This window comes from Tasmannia lanceolata, unplaced genomic scaffold, assembly GCF_043159265.1.
Source record: "Tasmannia lanceolata isolate RefF3 unplaced genomic scaffold, GAP_Taslan_0.1 ptg000018l, whole genome shotgun sequence".
Classification (NCBI taxonomy): domain Eukaryota; kingdom Viridiplantae; phylum Streptophyta; class Magnoliopsida; order Canellales; family Winteraceae; genus Tasmannia; species Tasmannia lanceolata.
Genome location: NW_027518695.1, coordinates 26,377,957 through 26,400,097, shown reverse-complemented (window position 1 = coordinate 26,400,097; position 22,141 = coordinate 26,377,957). Strand labels below are relative to the sequence as shown.

Below are 22,141 nucleotides of genomic sequence, written 5' to 3'. Positions count from 1 at the left end.
ATTTTCCTAAAAATCAAGTTTAAAAAATAGAAAACCCTTAAAAGACGCCTTTTTCAAGAGAAAAATTGAAAAATCGAATAAATTCGAAAGTTAACGAGACATGGTTTCCAGTAGTTATTCGATGTTTCAAGGCTAGAAAAATTTTGTACAGTGATTTCACAGTATTTTGGTATTTTTTGTTGATTTATCGGAAAAAGGTATCTTGTTTATAAAATCAATAAAAAATAATAAAACACCACGAAATCCGTTTTCTTAGGACCAAATCTCTTATTATCATTATTTTCAGAAGAAATATAGAGATAAAATTCAAATTTTGGAAAAAACGTATTTTCTAGGAATTTTTTAATGTAAAAATCAATATAGGCAATTTTCGTGTGTGCATATGTTCTATGATCAAAAGATTGTTTCTGAAATCCATCTTCTAGAATGTCATATGCTAACCCATGATATGCATGTTTTGAATTTCTCAGAATTATTGGACATGTTTTACTATTTTTAGTAATTTCTGTTTAAATAAGCAATTTCCATGTGTGCTTATGTTCTGTGATCAAACGATTTTTTCTGAAATCCATCTTATGGAATATCATACTTTCATCCATGATATCCATATTTTGATATTTTCATAATTTTTAGACACGTTTTACTATTTTTAGTAATTTCTGTCTAAATTAACATGAATCTTAAGAAAATTAATAAAAATAGAAAACTAGAGTAAAAAATTATGAAAATTTTCCTGTTAAATTTTAATGATATAAAGATGTAATTCTACGGATTTGAACCAATTTGGATGAGATACTAGAGAAGATAAGGAATATTGCTAAATTAGTTAAAATACTAAAAATCATTAAAAATTGGTAAAAATTTAAAAAACTCCAAAAAAATCACAAATATCAGAACACATTAGAAAAATCCTAATGCTTAAAAAATTCCAGTGAAAACCCTTAAAATTCGATAAAAGTCTTCGTACTCTTTAAAAACACTCATGAACCCTAACTAGCTTAAGAACCCTTATGGCCTTAGATTTGTCCTAAGTTTTAGGTGTTAGGAACCCTTAAAAGACTAAAAATTACTAAGCTAATAATTTGGGTTGATCAAACCCTGGTTTTGGAACCATTGGATCATGGTCCTACTTCATAGGAACCTATAGAGCTCTCTTTGGAACCCTTAGGTTGAGTCGAGTCCTAAGTCTTAGGGTGTCAAGTCCGGTAAGCCTCATCACAGCCAGTTGCTCTTGTTTACAACTGAGCTTTAAATTAGGTCTCGCATAGTTAACATTTATCCTTATAAGACATGCCTAGTCAACCTAGGACGTAGGGTCCACTTGCATTAGTTTACGGAATTGTATTTGGTTAGGATCATATAGCATCTTAGATGGAGTCCTAAGATAGTAAAACTTAATCAACTTGAATTAATTAATCTCTCGTAAACTGTTGAAACAGTGAGTCCAGTTTATATCGGTGTCCTAGATAAGTTAGGCATATGTAGCTTAATTTAGGTCACCGAACTACGTCGACCTTGATCTGAGTGAGGCTTGGGTGCGTAGGCAACTTGGATGGCACTCCAAGCTCAGGACTACCCTACACACACTTCAGTAAGGTTTTAGGGTTGTATTTCATTTCTTGATCATTTTCGAACCCAAAATTACCTAAAATAAATCACTTAGGATTTTCCCCAAATTAGATTTTAGGAGAAATTTCACATAGATCGAATCAAACTGAATCAGAAAGATCAGAAAAACGCATCTAGGAACCACATCGAGATTAGATCATCTAGGATGTATGTCCCTAGTTTGTACATCAAGAGAGTTTAAATGAGCATTTTAAAAGAGATTCAAGAGAGTTAATCTTTGGAATTGAAGACCGGATTACCAGGCGAGAATGGTGCATATGGTGGTAATCCATCATACTTTCCATTCACATAATCAGGTAACGGATCTAGACTTTTGGGATCGCAGATCATTGGAGTGTCACTTATAGGTCCTAGGTCCCTTACCTAGGTGGCAAGTCTGGTCATTCTCTTTTGCGTGAAATTCGAATTTCTTTAGTGATCCCAAGTTCACGGAAAAGATTATTCATATCAATAATCAAAAGCACACACCGCTCGCATGGGTACAAGAGACCAAGAGAGGCGGGTTGCGCCCCTCTCGCGGGATCGGGTCCCACAACCACCATCACCATCTACACTGTCCCTTTCTACAAATGCATGAGAGGTGGACAGTGGGGTGTTTGTAGGTGTTTGGTACAAAGTCTGGAGCCCCAAAACGGCTCCTGTCTCCTCATCTTCCTGATATAAGATAAAGGAAAACATAATGAATTTAGTTATATCAGGAATTCTAATTAAATAATATAGATGTGCCCTATTGTAATACTTGTTCGTCGAAGTACTCGACTTTCTTCCCTACCGGCGTCAATGTGACCACTACCTGATGATTTGAGAAGTTAGGTAGTTCACGAGATATTGCAGAACTTATGATAGGGTGTGCAGTTTTATGACTCACTTCAGAATCCTCTATCTTTCCCTCCACAATCAGCTTATACTTCTTCGATTCCTTCGCTGTCCAGTCCCACTTGAGCACACGTGGACAGGCATCTGGGCTAGTAGGAGTCCATAATTTGGTATGCTCATATAACCAAACCTGCATAGAAGAGGCAGACTTTGTTATTAGATTGTTAAGACTAAGATAATAATGCCAAAATATTGAACCACCTGAGCCCATCATACTTGCAATACCATCACACAACCACCAAGGTATTTCCCACCATCTTTGCTCCATCTATTCAAATATTCTACCAGCCATTCTTACACGGCAAATCCCCAATTGTAGTTGCCAATATTTTTCAAATTGTCGACAAACGGCCAGAATAGTTGGTCGACCCGATGAGCAGCCTGGGTGAATAGAACGGTGCCAAATAGGTACAGAAGAATATGCTTGATAGTCTTCTTTATGGTTGGTTCGTCCTCCTCCGCACTAATCTCCTCCTCAAGAACACGTGCCATCACAGAGGCTTTATCAAATGGCCATCTGACCACTTTGGGGGGACACTTTTTCTTGTCCATATTCCTCACCACCTTCATTTTCTCTCCTGTGAGAGGGAGTCCTATTGCTAAAGAAACATCACTGGGAGCAAAAGGAACTTGTACTCTCCCTAGTCTGAAAGATCTAGTAGCAGGATCCCAATTCCCTTGTAGTGCTCTAATTAGAGGCTTGTGCATAACAATCTCCTTTAGGTATTGTTAGCCCAAGGGTTTCCACGGGTTCATTCAATTACCTTGTTTTGATGATTAACAAACTCAAATTGATTAGTCGTTTATGGACTGAATGATCCTTGAGTGTTGTGCTATAGCTATAAATAGGTAATTTACAGGTCAATCCATGCTAGCACACACCATTGATGGCATATGCTTGAAGATGGACCAAACACAATGCAAAGGAGCTAAAGCATACTTTGATCAATCATACCTTGGAGGATCAACCAAGGAGAAGTTCAAAATTAGTCATCTCAAATCATTGAACAAACAAAGGAAGATCAACGAAGGCCAAAGCTTATGGGTCAATAACTTGCAAAGGAGCTTGAACCAAATTGTGGCATCATCTTTGGAAGGTGTCAAGTAAAAAAGCTCAACCTTGAAGATCCCAAAGCAAGCCATGCACTCAAAGAGAAGATCAAGCAATGACTACCTCAAGAGTTCATTCAAGAGAGTGGTAAAAAGGGTAGAATGTATTACCTATCTCTCTTGTGTTCTCTCTAATCAAGGCACATTTTAAAACCCCTAAAATTATATTTTTCAAACAGACCAATAAACTTAAAGAAAGACTTAAATGGATAAGTGAATGGTTATGGTGGTGTACCAACATGTTGGGACCCATATGGCATTCCATCACATTTGAACAAAAATCGAGTTCTGAAGGCCAACTTGGACTAGCAATTAAATCCTATCCAAACTTATTTAAATATTTTCAAATATTTTTGAAAATATTTTTAACAGATAGCCCGTAAAGTATAAAAACGTCGCAATCCAACAAGAAAGGAGATAAGAATTTTACAAGATAGGAATATCCTGCTGAAAATGGCCTACTCAGAACTCCGAGAAATGGTCCAGGTTCAAAAATTAACCTGTAACGGTCTATTCGGAGTTCCGAGTGCGGAATCCGAGAAGACCGTTGGGGAGTCTAAAAAAGTCATATTTCACTCTCCCCTATATATATGAACCTTGGAGCCTTTGGGAAAACACTCAATGATTAATCTAACCTTCCTTGAGCATTTATAAGGGTATTTACATCATTCTAACAAGGAAATCACTCTCCCCTTCTCTCTTGTGCCTTGTGTAAGCCCAAGGGTCTACTCTCCAATCTTGTTTTGATAATTCTAAACTAAATTGATTATGTTTTTTGAATACTAATCAATTTGCCTTGAAGTGTTGTGATAAGATAGGTTTATCATAGAAAAAACCATCACATCACTTGGTTGTACTTGAAGATGTATCAGACGAGAGTCAAAAGAGCTAGAGACCACATGGGACAACTTACCTTGGAAGAACAATAAATGTGGAGCTCACCTCAACACACTCAAGCAAAGCAAGCACATAATAGAACTATGAAGACCAAGACTAAAGATGAGCGTAATTATACTTAGACTTGTTGTACATCCTCTCTCATTGGATTTCTAAGTCAAGGCAAACTTTTCAAAATGTATTTTTTCAAAAAGACTAACACTCCCCGTATTAGACTTAAATGGTTAAGTGAATGTTTGTGAGGTGGACCAACTTTTTTAGACCCTCATAACATTCCATTTATCTTATTAAAATTGAGTTCCCAAAGCCCAAAATTAATCAGCAATAAAAACAGGAAAAGACTGTTGTTTTAGGCTTCTCGGAGCTCCGAGCTCGGAACTCCGAGAAATCTCCCGGAGCTCCGAGAAACTTTCGAGGAAGTTTTTCTAAAGTTCTGTTTGATTTCTCGGAACTCCGAGAAAATGTCTCGGAACTCCGAGAAACAATCTAGAAAGCCTTCTGGTAGTTTTCTCGGAACTCCGAGAACGTCGCAACAGCAAAACAAATAGCCATTTTATTTAAAATGTCTAGTTGTTTTTTGGAGTCTTTTTTATACATCCACCCCCAAACGGTCATATCATTTTAAGGGCTTATAAATACTCATTCAAGAGGTTCATCTACCTTACTTGAATGATTGAAAAACAACCTTAAACATTCAAAGCATTGGGAAAACCCTTTTGGCTTAAGCTTTTATTTTCTTCTCCACCAAACTTGCCTTGTACTTGCAAATCATTAGAGTTTGGATTTAGGGCTTTTATTTGCAATCCTCTTGTCGAGAATATTTGAGGAGCAATCATTGTGCATCAAGCCTTCAAGAGAAGCCAAGCAATCTTCTTTCTATTCATTGTAAAGGTGGTTAGGGTATCCTATTCGTAATACCCTAGGGAGTAGCGCTTAGAACTCGGCGAAGAAGGAGAGTTGGTGTAAAGGTGGTACGGGCATCCTCATTTAATACCCTTGAGAGTGTAATTGCCTTGGAGTCGGGCATCGTGGAGGTCTCAAATAGTGGAAATCCTTGAGGACGGTCTTAAGAAAAGTGGAGTAGGGCTTTGCCTGAACCACTATATATCGGTGTGTTCTTCTCTTATTCTTGCACTCTTATTTTTATTTTTTGGTTTAGCATTTCCCTCTACTTTGATATTATGTGAACTAACCAAAACTAAGCAAGAAAAGAAAATTTGAATTAGGTTAGAATTTTGCATTCAAAAAGGGATAAATTTTTTATAAAACCAATTCACCCCCCTCTTGGTTCCATAGAACTTTATTTCAATTGGTATCAAAGCCTCGTCTCTATTTTGTTTAAAACCCTAACCGGTCTAGAGAAAAGATCCTAAAAATGGCAAACTACCCTCAACACCAAGAAGGATACTCAAACACTAGGCCACCTTATTTTGATGGAACAAATTATGGATTTTGGAAAACCAAAATGAAAATCTTTTTAACCCAAGATTATCAAATTTTGAGAGTCATTCATAATGGATATACCTTGCCCACTAGAAATCTAAATGAATGGACCAAAGCCGAACAACAAGCCTCAAACTATAATGCCAAAGCCATGAATTCTTTAATTTGTGCTTTGTCACCCGTAGAATTCAATAGGGTTTCAAACTTGAATTCGGATAAAGAAATTTGGGACACCTTAGAAGTTTCCCATGAAGGAACTAACCAAGTTAAGGAATCTAAAATAAATCATCTATTTAGGCAATATGAACTTTTTCAAATGACAGGCGATGAAACCATTGCCGATATGTACACTAGATTCACTAACTTAGTAAGTGGGCTAAGGGGATTTGAGAAACAATTTTTAAATAGAGATTTAATGACCAAAATTCTTAGATCCCTACCTCTATCATGGGAATCCAAAACCTCCGCAATCACCGAAGCTAAGGACATGAACACATTAAATCTAGATGAACTAATAGGTTCCTTGATAACCCATGAGATGATTTTCAAAACAAAAGCACCTGAAATTGAAAATAAAATGGAAAAAGAAAAAAGTGTTGCTTTTGCTTGTAATGTAGGTGATGATGAAGAAACAAAAGGAGATGTGGAAGATGAGGTAGCCTTCCTAACAAGAAGGATCAAGTTTTTGCAAAGGAATATGGGAAGCATGAAGAATAGAAGGGCCAATCCTCCATTCAAGAAGAAAGAAGAGCTCGGTGACGGATCATCTCAACCTCGATGCTACGGATGCAAGAAACTTGGACACATTCCTCCGGATTGTCCACTCAACAATGAGCCTACTCCAAACAATCGATTCAAGAGGAGAGAAGGCAAGAAAGGAATGACCGCCATATGGGATGAGGACAATGAAAGTGAATGTGAGCCGGATGATGGAGAAGATTGCATGATAGCAAGGAATATGTGCTTCATGGCTTCAACAAATGACAATCAGGAGGTATGCTTTAGAAGCCACAACAAGAAGAACACATGGTACCTTGATAGTGGATGCTCTAAACACATGACCGGAGACCTCACTCAATTTGCATCCCTCTCACTTAAGGATGGTGGAGATGTTACTTTTGGAGATGATAAGAAAGGAAAGGTTAAAGGAGAAGGCACTATAGGTAACTCTACCTCTCCCATTCATGATGTACTTTATGTTGATGGCTTGTCTCATAATCTTATTAGCATTAGTCAATTGTGCGACAATGGGTTTGAAATAGTCTTCAATCCTGACAAATGCATTATTAAGAATAAGATAGATGGAAAAGAGCAATTCATAGGTTCTAGAGACAATAACATGTACACAATTTGGCTAGATGATCTTAGACTCCAAAATGTAACTTGTCTAAATGACATTAGTGAATATTCTTGGTTATGGCATAGGAGATTGGGTCATGCCGGAATGGAACTTATTTCAACCCTCTCTTCAAAAGACATAGTTAGAGGTTTGCCTAAGCTTAAGTACATTAAAGATCACATTTGTAGATCTTGTCAATTAGGCAAACAATTGAAGAGCTCATTTGCCCCTAAAAATATGATCTCAACCACTTACCCCTTGCTACTACTTCATATGGATCTTTTTGGACCAATGAAGACAAGTAGCTTAGGTGGAAAGAGGTATGTGTTTGTTGTTGTGGATGACTACTCACGATTTACATGGGTCATATTTTTAACACATAAAGATGAAACCTATGAAAATTTTCTTAAGTTGTGTAATCAAGTCCAAAATGAAAAGGGTATTGCCATATCCTACATTAGAAGTGACCATGGAACAGAATTTAAAAATATACACTTTAACACTTACTGTAATGAACATGGCATCAAACACAACTTTTCGACACCTAGGACACCTCAACAAAATGGGGTTGTAGAAACAAAGAATCGAACCCTCCAAGAAATGGTTAGAACCATGTTGCATGAGAATGATCTCCCTAGATACTTTTGGGCGGAGGCAGTTAGCACCGCTTGCTATATCATAAATAGGGTGTATATGAGGCCAATGTCTAAGAAAACATCTTATGAGCTTTGGAAAAATGTGAAATCAAATATAAGCTACTTTAGGGTGTTTGGTTTAAATGCTACATCTTGAACATCAAATACAACTTGCATAAATTTGACAAGAAGTCGGATGATGGCATATCCTTAGGATATTCTACACATAGCAAAGCATATAGAGTGTTTAATAGAAGAACCATAATTGTAGAAGAATCCATGCATGTTACATTTGACGAAAGAAAGCCAACACCTCAAGAAATGCCACATGATAAGGATGACCCTATTGACCACCTCTTACCTAAGACAAATGCTCATCCCCATGCATCTACAAGTAATACATTACCTATTGAGAAAGTTGAGAGTGTAGAAGACAACTCATTACCCAGGGATAGGAGAATATTGGTAGATCATCCTGAATCCCAAATCTTAGGTGATGCCACATCGCCGGTGAGAACTAGATCATACTATAGAAGTGTGAGTAACTTGGCGTTCCTATCCGAATTAGAGCCTAAGCCCATCAAGGAAGCCGAAAATGATGAATATTGGTTGATGGCTATGCAAGAAGAGTTGAGTCAATTCGAAATGAATAAGGTGTGGAGGTTAGTGCCTAGGCCAAGTGATCATCCAGTCATTAACACAAGATGGGTGTATAGAAATAAAATGGATGAAAATGGAATAATCACTAGAAATAAAGCTAGACTTGTAGCCCAAGGATATATTCAGGAGGAAAGGATAGATTATGATGAGACATTTGCTCATGTTGCCCGTATGGAAGCTATTATGATACTTTTGGCATATGCATCTCACAAAGGATTTAAATTATATCAAATGGATGTCAAAAGTGCCTTTCTAAATGGCTATATCCAAGAGGAAGTGTATGTTCAGCAACCTCCAGCTTTTGAAGACTACAAACATCGAAATCATGTCTTCATGCTTGATAAAGCTTTATATGGATTGAAGCAAGCTCCTAGAGCTTGGTATGAGAGACTTTGTACCTTCCTTGTAGAAAAGGGCTTTGAGATGGAAAAGTGGATAAGACCCTATTTATCAAAAAGGAAAATCAAGATATCCTACTTGTCTAGATCTATGTAGATGACACCATCTGTTGCTCAACTAATCAAAATATGTGTGATGAATTTGCAACTCTAATGAAAAATGAATTTGAAATGAGCATGATGGGTGAGTTAACCTACTTCTTAGGACTCCAAACCAAACAATACCAAAATGGGATATTTATAAATCAAGAAAAATATACAAAGGAGTTATTGAAGAAGTATGGTATGGATAGCAGCAAGACATCAAGAATTCCAATGAGTACCGCTGCTAAGTTAGAAAATGATGAATTTGGCAAGTCAGTGGACAAAAAGATGTATAGGGGTATGATAGGTAGTCTACTCTATTTGACAGCCAGTCGACCAGACATTATGTTTACTGTCTGTCTCTGTGCTCGATTTCAATCAGATCCAAAGGAGTCTCACCTATCGGCAGTCAAGAAGATCTTCAAGTACTTAAGAGGAACCCAAAGTCTGGGACTATGGTATGAAAGATCTAGTAATTTCACTCTCACTGGATATTCAAATGCAGACTTTGCTGGATGTAAAATAGATAGAAAAAGCACTAGTGGGACTTGTCAATTCTTAGGCAAATCAATTGTCTCATGGTTTAGTAAGAAATAAAATTCAGTAGCTCTATCCACAACAGAAGCAGAATATGTGGCAGCTAGAGCTTGCTGTGCACAAGTCCTATAGATGAAAAGTACATTGATGGACTATGGAATTAAATTGGAAAATATTCCCATCCAATGTTACAATACTAGTGCTATAAACTTGACAAAGAACCCCATACAACACTCTAGAACCAAACATATTAAGATTATGCACCACTTTATTAGAGATCACTCACAAAAAGGGGACATTTGCTTAAAGTATATCAACACTGAGGAACAATTGGCTGATATCTTTACAAAACCCCTTAGTGATGATAGAATATTTTATATCAGAAGTGCCTTGAACATTTGAAGTGCAGATCAAGTCAAAGAAATTGCCAGATAAATACCTTGTGCCTTTCACCTGCTTATTTATATAGTATATATATATATCATCCTTGTTTGGTAGTATCTGCATGAATGAGATGTCAAACCTTAATCTTAAAAATCACTCAATTGGTACTCTTAGCTTTCTTAGTTCCCTAAGATGGAGAGGTACCTTCACCTTAATTAAAATACCTAACAACTTGGCATTGTGCCAGCATCTCGATCATGAACAGGTATATGTGCATTACTTGGCTATACATTTTATACCATAAGCATTGATTTAGGGGGAGTATCTAACTCAATCATCATTTACTCCTGCTTATCATGCTAAGTTTTGACCCTCATACCCTATCTCATTCTATGTTTTTTTTTTTTTAAAAAAAAGAGGATTTTTTAGTCTAAATTCACTACCATTTGCTATACATTTTCGTTTACCTCATTCAATAGCTTAAGGGGGAGTTTTATAGCTAATCAACATGTATCACTTCTCAGATATATCCTTGTTCATGTATGCCCTTAAAACTTGATTAATTCGCCTTTTTGTCGATGACAAAAGGGAGAGAATTTTAGAAATTGATTATCTATTTATGTTCCATATGCACTATATGCTTTTACTCGTTATCTTTTATCGTTGTGCATATGTTGAGGGGAGTTCATGCATTCACTTACTTATTATGTCACTCCACACACACCTCATAATCAATTTTGTTTGTCATCATAAAAAATGGAGAGATTATAAGCCCAAGGGTCTACTCTCCTATCTTGTTTTGATGATTCTAAACTAAATTGATTATGTTTTTTGAAAACTAATCAATTTGCCTTGAAGTATTGTGATAAGATAGGTTACTCATAGAAGGAACCATCACATCACTTGGTCATGCTTGAAGATGTATCACACAAGAGTCAAATGAGCTAGAGACCACATGAGACAACTTACCTTAGAAGAACAATCAATGCGGAGCTCACCTCAACACACTCAAGCAAAGCAAGCACAGAATAGAAGATCTATGAAGACCAAGACTAAAGAGGAGCGTAATTATACTTAGACTTGTTGTACATCTTCTCTCATTGGATTTCTAAGTCAAGGTAAACTTTTCAAAATATATTTTTTCAAAAAGACTAACACTCCTCGTATTAGACTTAAATGGTTAAGTGAATGTTTGTGAGGTGGACCAACTTTTTTGGACCCTCATAACATTCCATTTATCTTATTAAAATTGAGTTCCAAAAGCCCAAAATTAATCAGCAACAAAAGCAGGAAAAGACTGTTGTTTTAGGCTTCATGGAACTCCGAGAATTTTCACGGAGCTCCGAGGTCGGAACTCCGAGAAATCTCCCGGACCTCCGAGAAACTTTCCAGAAAGTTTTTCTAAAGTTCTGTTTGATTTCTCAGAACTCGGAGAAACAATCCAGAAAGCCTTCTGGTAGTTTTCTCGGAACTCCGAGAATTTCTCGGAGCTCCGAGAACGTCGCGATAGCAAAAAAAAAAAGCCATTTTATTTCAAACGGCTAGTTGCTTTGTAGGGTCTTTTTGATACATACACCCCCAAACGGTCATATCATTTTAAGGGCTTATAAATACACATTCAAGAGGTTCATCTACCTTACTTGAATGATTGAAAAACAACCTTAAACATTCAAAGCATTGGCAAAACCCTTTTGGCTTAAGCTTTTATTTTCTTCTGCACCAAACTTGCCTTGTACTTACAAATCACTAGAGTTTGGATTTAGGGCTTTTATTTGCAATCCTTTTGTGGAGAATATTTGAGGAGCAATCATTGTGCATCAAGCCTTCAAGAGAGGCCAAGCAATCTTCTTTCATTCATTGTAAAGGTGGCTAGGGCATCATATTCGTAATACCCTAGGGAGTAGCGCTTAGAACTCGGCGAAGAATGAGAGTCGATGTAAAGGTGGCAAGGGCATCCTCATTTAATACCTTTGAGAGTGTAATCGCCTCGGAGCCGGGCATCGAGGAGGTTTCAAATAGTGGAAATCCTTGAGGACGATCTCAAGAAGAGTGGAGTAAGGCTTTGCCCGAACCACTATACATCGGTGTGTTCTGTGTTCTCTTATTCTTGCACTCTTATTTTTATTTTTTGGTTTAGCATTTCCCTCTACTTTGATATTATGTGAACTAACCAAAACTAAGGAAAAAAGAAAAATTGAATTAGGTTAGAATTTTGAATTAAAAAAGGGATAGATTTTTTATAAAACCAATTCACCCCCCCTCTTGGTTCCATAGACCTTTATTTCACCTTGACTTTAGATTGTTCTTGAGAGACCTTAGGGCTTTTACTTGTTCATCTTTTCTTGAGTGAGAGTGAGTGTTATTTATTTGTAATCAGCCTACTAAGAGGCAAGTGTGCTACATCCTTTCTTCTCTACATTGTACTTGGCAACGAAGGGCGTCGTATTTAAGACCCTTGGAGCTTGGCCTCTCGGATTGTACTTGGCAGAAGGAACGCCGTATTTAAGTTCCTTGGAAGAAGACTAGTGGAATCCTCAAGGAGAGAAACTTGAGAAAAGTGGAGTAGGTACTGGGTTTAAGATCGAACCACTATAAAAACCCTTGTGTCAAGCTTCTTGTCTCTTCATCTCTTCTCTATTGGTAAGTGCCTTAACTCTTGAATTGGAATCTCATTCTTAATCTATTTAAACTAAATTAAGACTGGTGTGAGCTAAGTTTTTAAATCCTTAAAGTTTTTTTTAAAAGAAACCCAATTCACCCCCCTCTTGGGTTGCTTAGTGGAATTTCAGGTATATGCGGATCAAATTATTAAATGGAGTCTTCTTTAAAGCTTTATAATGCCATTCCCGCAATACCAAACTACCCATAGCCTTGGTAAAGCACGACGACGAACATCATGCAGGGACGTATGGAGCCTGCAAAACAAATTACGTAATCAAACTATAAAAATATAAAATAAACTTACCATATTTGAAAAAGACATATATACTTACATGTTGCTTCCTGCTCGCTTTCTTTTTCCCCTTCTCCTTCTTTCCCTTCTTTAAACCAACTGCCGACTTCTTTAAAACCTTCTGTGTCATTTTTCCCTTCTTTGAAGACTTTGCTATTTCTCAATCTAACTTTATAAATATATTAAACCAAAAAAGTTCTCTACTCTTCCCAAATATACCTGAGCTGCATCAGCATATCCTGTAATTTTAGCAATCACTTGTAATCCTAATTTAAGTGCCTTCTCTCCACTCACTAACCCTAATGCAACACCGCCATCACTGCAAAGCATAATTAGATAGAGAAAACATTTAGATTCATATCCAAATAAGACTTGAAATACTTGCTAAAGTCTGAACTTGCATCTCTACCAGAAAGTACGGAAAACATTACAAAGATCAGAATGTGTTATAGACATGAGCAAACACTATATGTTATAAAAATATTTTTTTAAATGGTTCAAGTTCTTAAAATAACATGAACTCTTGAAATTCTATTGGGTGCAAACGTAAAATAAAAAAACATAGCCTTTACAGTAACAACATAATAATACTAAGAAAGAAGGATTAAGTAGGATACCAGAGTGGGTTACAACCAGATTATGGATTCCAACCACATTCACTAGCTATAATGCAAGAAGACCATATTAAAATATAGGAGTTAAATAGTAATAATTGCAATAAAGGGTTTAACTCTTCCATATTTAGCCTTTGCAATTTTTTTCCTTTTTTCCATTTTTGATTGGTCATAATATATTCCAACAAGAAACCAAACTACAAGGATTCCTAGCCTCATTTTATGAGGGTTCAGGGCCGGAGCAAATTGGGCAAGACATTTGACAGTTTTTTAGGTTAGATTTTTACTGAACATCCTCAGCAATATATTTGATTGTTGTTCAACTTATTCTATAATGCTTGGAAAGTACAAACTGATACAGGATTTTTAAATCAGTGGCATATCAATCTCTTTTCTAAATTAATCAGTCACAAGCATTCAAAATTCATATGCATCAACAAAAATTGCAATCAGAAAGAGATTTACAGGTTTATAGATGGGTTTTAACCCATTTAGGAAATTTAGATGGGCTTTTAGATGGGTTTATATATGGGTTTACAAGTTTATAGATGGATTTACAGGTTTATAGATGGGTTTTAACCCATTTATATGGGTTTATAGATTTACAGGTTAAAACCCATTTAGGAAATTTGTTACCTTAAATGGGTTTCTCAAAAAATAAGTACTCTAAAAATAGGGTTATCAACACTGACAATGAGGGTCACAAACAGTTTATAGATGGGTTTTAACACTGTAAAAGGGCTTTAAAACAGTGCATGGTTAGGTTTTCAACAGTCCAGAAGCCAATTCTCAACATTCTTACAAAACCTAGATCTAAAAGGGGTTTTACTAAAAAATGGATGAAACCTTAGCATATTTACAAACAAATCCTACCCATGGAGAGGAGTGAAACCCATACCTCTGTTTTTAGCCGACGATGGAAGCGAAAAACGCAATGGAGGAAATGGCGGATGGACAGAAGAAGACGACCTTCGTCTCTCTCACTCTCTCTCTCTCCCTGCTGTAAAAAGAGCAAGTATAAAAGAAGGCTTGTAAAAAAGAAGAAAAGTAAAACGAGCCCGAGGGGTATTTAGGTAAAGTGAAATGTCTTGAAAAGTGAAATGGACCCATTTCACAAGTTTTAAAAGTGGTATCCCCATTTCACTATTTCACCTATTGTTTTGTCCCCATATGGCAATTTTTCCCATAATAATACATGTTATTACCCTCACGCAATTTGAGCCGGTTTGCACTCACCTATAAAAACTCAGAGTGTTTATGTTGTGTAGGCGTTTTTTTTTTTTTTTAAAGGAAAACAATGCATTCAAATGGCTGGTTGATCCAAGCCATTGAATTGTATGGCCCTAACTTATCTTTAAAATGTTGTTCCTAAAAAAATCATGCCCATAGAATAATTCCGGCCCTAGGATCTATTTAGGAGCCCAACAAATGAATAATTTGGATTATCGAATCATGTGGGTCCCGTTATATTTTTGAAAAATAATACGTTGCAAGTACTTGTGAGTTGTGACCTTGCATTTGTTGGATGGCAACTCAAATATGTCATTATATCAACCTTTGGTAGTATATGATGTCATCTCGTGTTGTCATGTTTACTGCAGTTGGAATTGGCATCTGGTTCCAATGCCACATAAATCCTGCATTTGATTAAAAAAAAAGAATGGAAGCAAGAGACGCCTGAACTAAAGAGAAAAAATGTTGGAATCTGTTTCCATCCTACCGTATTCTGACTAAGCCCTGATTGGAATGAATTTTTTAATAGAATTTTTTGAATATAAATTTTATTTTCATTTCTTCTCATTCCGAGAGAATCGGAATAGGAATAAGAATATGATATGGATTCCATTCCGGAATCCAAACCAAACCCAGCCAAAAGTCCAATTCATTTGGAAGATATATGACCGTTGCATAATTCAAAAATTCACAAACCCAGCCAAAAGTGAATTGTGATTATTGGCCCCCATTTCTTCACTTCCACCCCCTCACAAAACTCCACTCGTAGTAGGGGTGGACATGGTTCGGTTCGGTTCGGTTTTGGGCTAAACCCAGAACCGAACCATGTATAATCGGTTCCCTAGAATTGGAACCAGAACCAGAACCGAACCATATATGTGTGGAACCGAACCGAACCAGAACCATATATAATCGGTTCGGTTCGGTTCGGTTCTGGGTTTACCCAACCGAACTACAAACAGCCAAACAGGTATATATCCCTATCAAACATGCCCTATCAAATTATATGTGAACAGGTATATATGGACTACAAACAGGTATATACCATTCGTATCAAAGTTTTGGACAATTCCTAATATACAATATCCAATGCATATCAAAGTTGGGATAACATTTATATATGTGGACTACAAATAGACCCTATCAAATTATATATGAAGTTATGAACTACAAATCGGTAAAAGGGGGGTGAGTTAAAATTTTAAAGGCAAAGGAAAACGTTACAGAGGGGTGAATTAAATGGGGGAGGACTGATTTTATCAAATCCCTAAGTAAGTACTAAGTAGTGTCGGTTCTCAGTTCGGTTCTCGGTTCCGGGATCCCAAACCCGGAACCGAACCGAATATCCACCGGTTCCAAATTTTTAGAACCGGAACCGAACCATATATAGAACCGAACCGAACCGAAACAAATGTGCCGGTTCGGTTCGGTTCCCCGGTTCGAACCGGAACCATGTCCACCCCTAACTCGTAGTAAGTTACGGCTGCAAACTTGCGTAAGAAGTCACCCTTAAAGATTACGAATATAGGAAGATATTTAGGGAGATGAGAAATTCGCACACCCTGTAATATAATTCGCACCCCTTATAAAGTGAATTGTGACAAACTTTAACGCTTTTTTAGCCACAAATCACTTTTACAGGGATGCGAATTATCCTACGGTGGATGCGAATTTATCATCACCCAATATTTATTTACTTTCAGGCTACTACCTAAAAGATACTTATTAGACCCCACTTACGCCTCTTTTATTTCATCAGAGCGGTTGATCAGGCCATTGATCCAACAAGACCAAAACAGTTAGGGTACAGCTAATAAAACCTGAGCCGTTGATTCCTATACTTCTGTCCCGAATAGGATTAATATCACGCGTCGATCTGTAAGATCAACGGTCCTGATCTAACATTGATGCACTCCTTTTTGTAGGAGACTTGCACGTATCATTTTGGGAAAAATACACTTAGACCCCATGTGGTTTCTGAAACATTCAACTTAACCCCTAATGTTTAAAAAGTTACAAGTAGCTGTGGTTTCAATTTGTATAAGGTAGGCCCCCTCAGTTAACAGTTCGTCCACATATTGAAGGGTTAGGATGATATGATGGAGCTGATTTTTTGGGCACACCTTATATGTTAGGGCCCATCAAATGACCGCTTTCGATTATCCAAACAATGTGGGCCCATACCCGAATCCAAACACTACCAAAAACACAGTGGGCCCACATTGTTTGGATCCAAAGCGTTCATTTGATGGGCCCTGACATAGATAGGGTATGCCTAAAAAATCAGCTCCATCGGATCATCCTAACCTTTCAATCTGTGGACGAACCATCAATTGAGGGGGTCTACCTTACACAAATTGAAACCACAGGGTGTCTACTTGTAACTTTTTAAACACAGGGGTGTTGAATGTGTCAAAAACCACAGGTGGTCTAAGTGTATTTTTCCCTATCATTTTTTAACATAAGAAGGGGTGCTAATATAAAAAAGAAGGGTAGAGTTTTTTGTTAATTATGTCTTGTATGGAGCGGGAATAAAAACTGCCGCTTGTTTCCTTTTTCAATCACTCCTCATTCTCTCTCGGAACTAAACCAGAAATTTCCTCTAAAACCCTAGAATTCCCATTTTCCTCCAAAACCCTAGAATTCCCATTTTCCTCCATAACCCTAGAACTCCATACCTCTCTCTCTCTCTCTCTCTCTCTCTCTCTCTCTCATAATGGCATTGTCATTACCTCGACTTTCTTCCGAGATTAATAACAAGGTGGGCAATTTCATGTCTGATTCAATAAAAATGGAGAATAATCCCAAAATAAGAGACAACACTGATGATAAAAAAGAGGGCCCCTCTATATTTCCAATGAGGGTTTACTGTGTCTCCTTCATGTCGAAGCAACATCGTTTAGAGATAGCCAATCTCCTCAAAACAGAGCTCCAACAGGTAAGATCTCTTCTCCAAGACCTCAACAATAAAAACCCACATCAAAAACCCAAAAAGAGAAAATCTGATCCAATGAATTCTACCCCACATCACGAAATCACTCATACAAAGAAGTTGAAACCAAATTCTGATGAGAAAAGGGATTTAACCCCAAAAGGGCTACATACATTGTCAATGAAACTATGTGGGAATTTGCTAGATCGTTTCATGTCTCATGACTATGCTTGGGTTTTCAATTCCCCTGTAAATGTTGTAGAGCTCAAATTACATGATTATTTTGACATAATAAAGAACCCTATGGATCTAGGGACTATTAAGCAGAAGCTCGAATCAGGGGCTTACTGTTCAGATCCTTTATCTTTTGCTTTTGATGTTCGGCTCACTTTCGCCAATGCCATGACCTACAATTTACCTGGAGATGAAATCTATCTCATGGCGGAAACACTCAGCAATTTTTTTGAATTAGGGTGGAAAATTGTTCAGAAAAGATTGATGGGTCAGTTAGATCGCTGTGACTCTATAAAATCTGATAATTCAACCAAGGAGAAACCCAGTTCTCCTGTTTTCAGAAAGAATGAATCCCTCCCGCCGTTGCCATTAAAGCCCAAGTGTATTAATATCAAGAGGACAGTTGCAGAAACGCCATCTGATTATCATGGATGCAGAGAATACAATGTGGGTCTGAGTAAAATTCGCAGTTACAAGACTAAAGTGGTGAAGAAAGAGGAGTTTCGTCGTGGGTCTCAAAACATAAGACCTGCAGTGCCAACTAACATGCCTAATTTGGTGACTGCCAAGAGAGTAGAAGGTAAGCATTTCGTTTTTTGGGTGATATTGATCATACAATGAATTGTCCTAAGTTTACTAATTAGTGTTGATGTATTTTATTTTTTTTCAGGTAAATACAAGAGTTCAAGTAGATCTTCTCAAGATTCAAATTCGCAATCCAGTGGTAAGTCCTCTTCTTCTTTTTGCTTTCCTAAATCCCAGCTTAAGTGTTGACTTCCTATTCCTTAGACAGAACTCATCACCCAAATCTTGTTGACTAAAGTATTTCTGTCATCATGGTTACTCTTGATGTCCTTGATCTCAAAGAAACACATTTTAAAAATTTACAAATGCAATTGTGAATTATTCAATTCCTTGGTCTCGATAAGAGTATTTTGAGTTCAAAGTGGTGTCTAGTTTATTTTTTTAGGACTAGTCTGATATAGGGAGAATTTGGCTGAACCTATTATTATTCTGTGATCATGGTCATGAAACTCAATTATGTGCATTTCAATTGCAGAGTTGGACATGATATGCTCTCTTGGTAAAAAATCTGATAGAGCTACGCCAGTTTCTGCTAAAAAAGTTGCCGAGGTCAGGTTCATTATTCTTTTTCTTTAGTTATGGCAAAATAGACTCGTGTTAGATAAATGGATGCTCATGCAAGCAATTGTATAATCTGTGTGTTCCATCAGAATTTTACGCACTGAATATATTTCTTCTCAATCAACCTAAAATTTTACGCACTGAATTTTCAATCTGAATTCTTCTATTCTTTTGCTGTAGCAGAATAAATTTTGTATGCATTCAATTACTTATAAGAAGCCAAGCCGCATCTTTGAAGTGGATTCCAAGAAACGTAAGTTTGGTTTACTTTTCAGGGAAAAGAAAATGGTTTGGACTTGATAGATTAGTCCTGTGATTTCTCCACCAATCATATACAATGTCTTTATTTTTATTTACTTGTGCAGGATTTCCTAATGACTCGGTTGAAGATAAATGCCACTCTGCTTCGAGGTCTGGAGTAACCAATAACCATTATGATGGTAAGGACTTCTATTTTCCATGAAATTATTTTTCATTGAACATTAGCTTACCAAGTGTTGAGAGTGGGGTAGAAAATAGGGAATTGAAAGGGAATGTGCGAGGAGATGATGCGAAGTGGCAGAAAATAGGGAAAAATAAAACTATTTTGAATAGAGGTTTTCTTTCCCCTATTTTCAACCACTTCTCACCCTCTCCTCACACATGCCCTCTCAATTCTCTTCGTCTCCCACCCTCCTTGCCCCTCTCCCATAACTTGATAAACCAATATTCCTGGGACAAAATTTTCGTGGCTGATAAACATGTATTCTTCTTTGCTTGTGAAATTGCCAAATTAATGGGGATGCTAAGTTTTACATTATGATCTTTGCTTAAATGCTACAAACTCTTGCTAGGTACAAATGCTCTCATGCACCGGCTTTCCCCAACAATTCATAATCATGCGGCTTCTTCGCGTAACCGTTCTGTTGATACGATTACTAAATCTGGACAAGAGACACTCAAACACGATATAGCATGTGATATCGAAAAACGAAGTTGCAAGCTAATGGAATTTGAACAACGACAAAGGGAGGGTAAGATATTTCCAATGCTAGTTTGTGTCTTTTATATCATCCTTCTTTAGTAGAAGTATTATACTGATTGTGCTCTTGTGATTATGGACATTAGGAATGGCCCAACTGATTGAAAAGGCCAAATTGGCCAAGCCTTCTCCGCGTAACCGTTCGGCTGATACTATTACTAAAGCTGAAGAAAAGACACTCAAACACGATAGAGCATGTGATATGGAAAAACGAAGTTGCAAGCCAAGGGAATTTGAACAACCACAAAGGGAGGGTAAGATATTTCTGATGCTAGTTTGTATCTTTTATGTCATCCTTCTTTAGTAGAAGCATTATACTGATTGCACTCTTGTGATTATCGACATTAGGAATGGCCCAACTGATTGAACAGGCCAAATTGGCCAAGAATAGACAGCAGTTGGTAAAACCAAAATGCTTAATTGAAGCTAACCAGAAAAAAGAGCTTGATACGAATGCTACATGCCTGGCTCAGCAGAAGGTAAGTACATAGTTTGGGATTCCCTATTCATATGAAGTTGTTATCAAAATCTTAGTTACTTGTTTCATTCTTACAGATACAAAAGACAACCTCAATGTCTGCGACAATTGAAATCAAGCCGAAAAGGCAACTTGAGAGAGAAGCTGCACGCCTTGCCCTGCAGAAAGTAAGTGTAGTTGTGCATCGGCTACTCATGTTAAAATCTTGGGACCCTTAGTTACTAATTCCATGCTTTGCAGATGGAAGACACCGTTTCAATATATGATGATTGTCAATTTCTCGAGGATCTTAAGATGCTTGGACTTGCCCAGTATGCGCCCATTCACAACTCTTCTGCTCGCTGTTTCATTTCCCCTGAAGATCTTGGATTGTTTAAACCTAGCGAAAGAAATCAGTTGGAACAACTTGGGTTATGCATGAACATGGAAGCCGATGATGGCTATGAAGGTGACAGAGAGGAAGGCGAGATCTACTAATGGGCTCAAACTTATTGGAACAATGGCTCCACTTTTGTACAGATGTATCTCTTTATTTTGTTTTGAGCTTCTATGGCATCCAAGAAATTTGTATACACAGAATTTGTATGTCCCAATTTTTTATACTATACCTTTGTACAGATGTATGTATACACAGAAGTTGTATGTCCCAATTTTGGATACTATACTTTATACTTGTGTACACTTATGTGAATCAAGAGAAACCCGTGTATATCATTTTTTTTTGTATACTATGTGAATCGAAAGAAAACACAGTATTTCAATTTTTTGTATACTATGTGAATCATATATGGTAATCCAACAGCATCTTGTGTCCTTGTTGACATGGTTTTAAGAAATTTTCTATACTATGTGAATCATGTATGGTACTCCAAGAGCATCTTATGTCCTTGTTGTGAAGGTTTTGAGGAATTTTGTGATAAAACAAAGGTGGAGTTTTTTTATTCCTTTTCTCCATTGCATTTGATGTTTGTACTTTGCAGCTTTTACCAAATGCTCTCTTACAGCCACCCTCAACCCAAACTGCACCTCATGAACACTTGGGTTCGCTTCAGAAACTTACACTCATTGATCTTCAGCAAATCTATTTTCTGATTCATGAACTGAAATTCAATTTATCTCACTGAATGTTTTTTGGGGTGTTATGTTAGTGCATCAAACTCAACCAATGAACAATTTTTCAACCCCATGCACACCTTAAGCTAATTACCAACCAGCTTTCACCAATTGAAAATGCAAAACACTCCCAAAAGGCTACCTCTGAAGGGAAAGCTTTTACCATCCTCACCAAGCCTGAAATCACCCATGCATTACATTTTATGCATTTTTTCCTCTCTGTCTCTTCTACATTCCTGGCCATGAATCCGTTTGACAGGATAACAGATCCATTCAGTGTCTATAACATCTATACAATCTCTACATGATAACCTCCTCGAGTGTATATTGTCTATTAGTTCCAGAGTCTAGCATCTAAACTTGGAATTCCTGCTAACTGTCCTCCTTTCTTGGGGTGATAGATGACTCCCCACCAACTGAAACAA

The 22,141-nt window shown here is 37.1% G+C and overlaps 1 protein-coding gene across 1 annotated transcript; it reads left to right on the top strand.

The window, feature by feature from the left end:
- The first annotated feature begins 17,394 nt into the window (after nt 1-17,394).
- On the top strand, nt 17,395-21,345 carry LOC143851789 (uncharacterized). The gene is made up of 10 exons (XM_077361272.1): nt 17,395-18,538; nt 18,629-18,682; nt 19,019-19,092; nt 19,288-19,357; nt 19,470-19,544; nt 19,938-20,117; nt 20,212-20,379; nt 20,474-20,604; nt 20,681-20,770; nt 20,844-21,345. The coding sequence occupies exons 1-10, from the start codon at nt 17,509-17,511 to the stop codon at nt 21,078-21,080; spliced, it is 2,109 nt and encodes a 702-aa protein (XP_077217387.1). The 5' UTR covers nt 17,395-17,508; the 3' UTR covers nt 21,081-21,345.
- Nucleotides 21,346-22,141: the final 796 nt, after the last annotated feature.